Here is a 4,581-nt window from a genome sequence, read left to right on the forward strand (position 1 = left end):
TTTTTTTTTTTTTTTTTCAACTGTTATTTAGCTGTATTCATAACCATAGACTTAACTCTGCAATCCAGGTACATTTGGAGGGAAGCAAGGAAAACATGGAACCCAAAGAACTGCAATAAGAGCAGAAATGATGGGGTGTTTTGAGCAGGGAGGGCTTAGGGTGACCTCCTCAGCTAGAGGAATGGTCTGGTCTGGTAGTGGCGATACACACAAGTCACACATGTTAGGGCTGTCCACAGTTGGTGTTGGTGATCTTCTTGCTAGTCTTGCCATTCCTGGACCCGAAGAGCTCCATGGCCTCCACCATGTTCATGCCCTCTTTCACCTTCTCAAAGACCATGTGCTTGCCGTCCAGCCACTCAGTCATGGCAGTGCAGATGGAAAACTGTGATCCTGTTTGTGTTTGGCCCAACATTTCCATGGACAAGATGCCTGGGCCTGTGTGCTTCCAGATGACGTTCTCATCATTGAATTTCTCCCTGTAGATGGATTTACCACCAGTGCCATTGTGGTGCGTGAAGTCGCCACCCTGGCACATAAATCCTGGAATAAATCTGTGAAAGCAGGAACCCTTATAATCAAATCCTTTCTCTCCAGTGCTCAGAGCACTAAAGTTTTCTTCTGTCTTTGGAACTTTGTCTGCAAACAGCTCAAAAGAGACACGGCCCAAGGGCTCGCTGTCAGCAGCAATATTGAAGAACACGGTGGGGTTGAACATGGTTGGCAACAAACAACTGAGAGGATGGATAGAGATGTCTGCGAAAACTCATACACTTTGGGTGCCATGTTTCTGAAGTTTCTCTGAATATATATATATATATAGGCGTTTGAAAAGTGCATTTAGCTATTATAAAGAAGATGCAGTTAGGGATGTTGGGGCACACCGGTAATCCCAGCTACTTACATGGCTGAGGCAAGACTATGGCAGATTCAAAGCCAACATGAACAATTCATTAAGACACTTTTTTTTTTTTTAAAGGAGGTATCCCCATAAGGTAACGATGAGGAAAGAGCACCAAGACCGAGACAATAGGTAGTATGCTTCCCTTTGTGCATTTAAGTGTGTGTTGTCTGTGCAGAAAATGGCTCTAAAAGCTAGATGAGGAACAAATTACAAAAGATACTTCTGGGAATAGAAACAAGGAAAAATAGTGGAAAAAATTTATGGCCTTCTTATTTTACTTTTAACATTCTACACTGTGAATGTACTATCGAGAACTAAATAAAGTTACAAATACTTTAAAATAGTAAAGGATGAATACTCTTAACCTCTTTCTATTACTAAGGAGATAAGTGAACCATGCTATACAGGTTTACAGATGAGATTTTCATCACAGCATTGTTATTGTAATAGTGAAACTGGAAACAACCCTAGAGTTGATTATCAGTTATTATACATCCATATCTGTGCTCTTCAAAAATTGTTCACTTGGGGGCTGGGAATATCCTCTAGTGCACTTGTCCAGGATGTTTAAGACCCTATATTCCACATTTCAGCACTACAAAGCACACACACACACACACACACACACACACACACACACCACCCAGCTAGCTCTTATAATTTTTATATACCTAGAAATTATATTACAAAGATTTTTAACATCTGAGGTAAAATTATTACAAACTATTTTAAAACAAGATTTTTTTAAGGAATACAAATTGAATATACTGTACAAAAAGTATACTGCTTAATTTTCATTTTTTCTAATGCGTAACAGATTGACTTTTTTTTAGTGCACACATGTGATCTTAGATAATGCTGATGTCCTGAGCCAGTATCAACTGAAATATTTCCAAAAGAAACACATTCATATGGCTAATCCAGGTTTTGTATGGGAATGTATCAAAGAAAGGAGACTCTTAGATCTGAAGGATTACCATCCTGCTCAATCACGAGACATCATGCCATCTCCTGATGACAAGACAAGCTATTCTGGTACGTATTCATGGCTAGCCCTTGTTATAATGATAGATGTATGGGTTTGTTGAAGTTGTTATAGACAGAAGTTCAGAAATAACTGGAAAGAATCAGGCTTCTATTAACTCAGAAAATGGGCAGCAAAATAGTGAAGAAGGAAAGATTAATTTGGCAATAGAAATAAATTTCTCTATCTCTAACCTAGTGAAGTCCAGATTTAAGATGAATACACAGACATTAATAATCTTAGAAAACTTAATATGCAATTTTAAGGTAAAGGGGGTAAAGCCTTTTTGCTGTATTTTGTTTTGTTTTGTGAATTTCTGAGACAAGGTTTCACTATGTGTGCCACCACACACCTGGCAGACTGGGAATTTCGTGACCAGCGTTTTGCTGAAGAAAGTTCTTGCAAAAGTTGTTCTTCCTGAAAGAAATATATTTCATTTATAAACTTAGATTTTATTTTGGAATGTGGCTAAGAAGAAAGCCTTTGGTCTTAGAAGAATGATTACTTCATGAGTTACATCCAAAAATCAGTCAGTTGAGCTATATACAGTGGCGTGTGCCTGTAGTTCCATCTTGTCAGGAAGTTGAGGCAAAAGGATCAGTTGAGCTCAGAAACTTGAGGCAAGCTGGAGAATATAGCAAACATGTCAAAAACAAAACATGCGAAAACTAAACGGTTCTTTTTTTTCTGTCTACCCCCAAGCAGTTCTTATAAACAATAACTTATAGTAAGTACATGATGTGTATTAGTACACTAGGCATTTTGTCAGGCTGAAATTTCTCTTGATAAGCAGTTGTAGAGAAATACTGCTATAGTCACTTACTTTCTACTGTCTCAGGAAAGGATAGCTAACATGCAAACAGGCAGGGTGAGAGGTCCATTTTAAACTGAAATCACTGTTTACTATCCAGAATGGATCTGTTCAGGGTCAGATGTACTGATGATTTTTGAAGTCTTTTTTTTTTTTTTTTGCAGAACCGGTGATTGAACTCAGACCCTTGCGCTTGCCAGGGAAGCACTTATTGCACTGAGCCATCTCCCTGGTTCCTGAAATCTTAATAGTATAATTAAAATAGGAACCAGGGTTGTCACATTATTGTAGAGTGCCTGCTGACATGAGGCTCTGGGGTTCAAACTCCAGCACCACAGTGGATAATTTTAAAAATGAAGAGTTATTCCTACATACCATAGTTCTTTAGATAATGTCAAGGTTTCTCTATAAGAAAAATCTCACACAGAGCCTTTGAATTCCCCTCCTATAAACCAGAACAGCCTTAGTCACTTCACTTGTGCCATTATGACATTTAGAACTCACTCTAATCCTGGAGTGTATTAGAAATGCATTTTATAACTGCTTACTATGATATTTAGGAGAGAAAATTGCCATTTGACAATTCTGTGGGTTGGATGTTGTAGTACACATCTGTCATCCTGGCACTCTGGAGGCTGAGGCTGGAAGGTTTTCAGCTTCAGAACAGCCTTACTTTTATGGCTATCAAAGAGTTTCAGTTAATACAGATTGGATTTTAATTCTCACATGCCTAATATATTCTCAGTGTTTTATACACCCATTTTCCCACTTGTATTGTCCATAGATTATTAATCACTGCACATCATTAAAACAGACAAAAATATAGAACTGCATGGCAAACATGGTCCACATTTAAGAATCTTAACAATTTCAGCAGTTAGGTTAGCAGTTAATTATAGTTAAGTTTTGAGCTATAAACATATTTTGCTTGCTCTCATTCCAGAAGTGAAACCTGATGGTCTCTGCCTGGACAGTGCCCCAGAGGAAGAAATCGTGGAAATAACTGAGTAACCCAAATATTTCATAGGCCTTGAGCACAGTATTAAAATACTATTTGTAGCCTTGCATAGATTTTTGTCTTCCTTATGTGTTAAGTTTGCATTTTAGACTTCACTATTATAGTGATAATTACTTTTATGTTCTCATTATATGAGATGGTATATAATTATTAGTTTTACTGATTTTTTAAAGAGTTTAACTGGCAATAAGATTAGAGCAGCCTGCCTGCTCTGTTACCTTCTTGAAAAGCCTTTGGAATAAAGACAATTCTTAATTTTTTATCTGATACTTTTAAAAATGGAAATAACCACTCTTCCCAGGTGGATTATATGAGTCTGAAATTCTGTGTGCCTTCTTAAGTGTGCAGTGATAATCAGGCATTGCATTTGCTTGTATTATATATGTTAGTAGTAGTGTTAAGAGAGAACCAAATTCAAAATAAGTTGGACTCCTTTATTTTAAAGAGAAGTTGAAGCCAGGTGTGGTGGCACACTCCTGTAACCCCAGCAACTCTGAGAGGCTGAGGCAGGAGAATATCAAAGTGGAGGCTACCTGGTCAATTTACTGAGACTGTGGCTCAGAATAAATCATAGATAAATAACCACTGGGCATACAGCTCTGTGGTAGAGTACTTGCCTTGCATGGGTGAGACCCTGAATTCAATCCCAGTACTGAGGTAAGGGGGTGAGGTTCAGATGCCAGGCAAATACAGTGGTCTGTCTCCAGAGCAAGCAGCAATGTTTTTTCTCTGTGTGTTTCCTTGGTGCGTACCTGCCATCCTGTGCAGATGTCATGATTCTGGACAGCAGAACTTGAGAATTATGCAGAAGAACTTGGAGACAG

The 4,581-nt window shown here is 38.2% G+C and overlaps 1 protein-coding gene and 1 pseudogene across 1 annotated transcript in view; one reads left to right on the top strand and one right to left on the bottom strand.

Annotated features, from left to right (window-relative positions):
• The window catches only part of LOC111814764 (poly [ADP-ribose] polymerase 4-like), an 8,807-nt gene extending 4,232 nt beyond the window's left edge, over positions 1–4,575 (top strand). Inside the window, exons 3-4 of the mRNA XM_023708722.1 lie at positions 1,738–1,939; positions 3,683–4,575. Coding sequence (XP_023564490.1) covers positions 1,738–1,939; positions 3,683–3,750 — 270 coding nt within the window. The 3' untranslated portion in view covers positions 3,751–4,575. The remainder of the gene's footprint in view (positions 1–1,737; positions 1,940–3,682) is intronic.
• On the bottom strand, positions 224–718 carry LOC105741347 (annotated as a pseudogene).
• Positions 4,576–4,581: the final 6 nt, after the last annotated feature.

The sequence above is a fragment of the Octodon degus genome, unplaced genomic scaffold, assembly GCF_000260255.1.
Source record: "Octodon degus isolate 3935 unplaced genomic scaffold, OctDeg1.0 scaffold00496, whole genome shotgun sequence".
Taxonomy (NCBI): Eukaryota; Metazoa; Chordata; class Mammalia; order Rodentia; family Octodontidae; genus Octodon; species Octodon degus.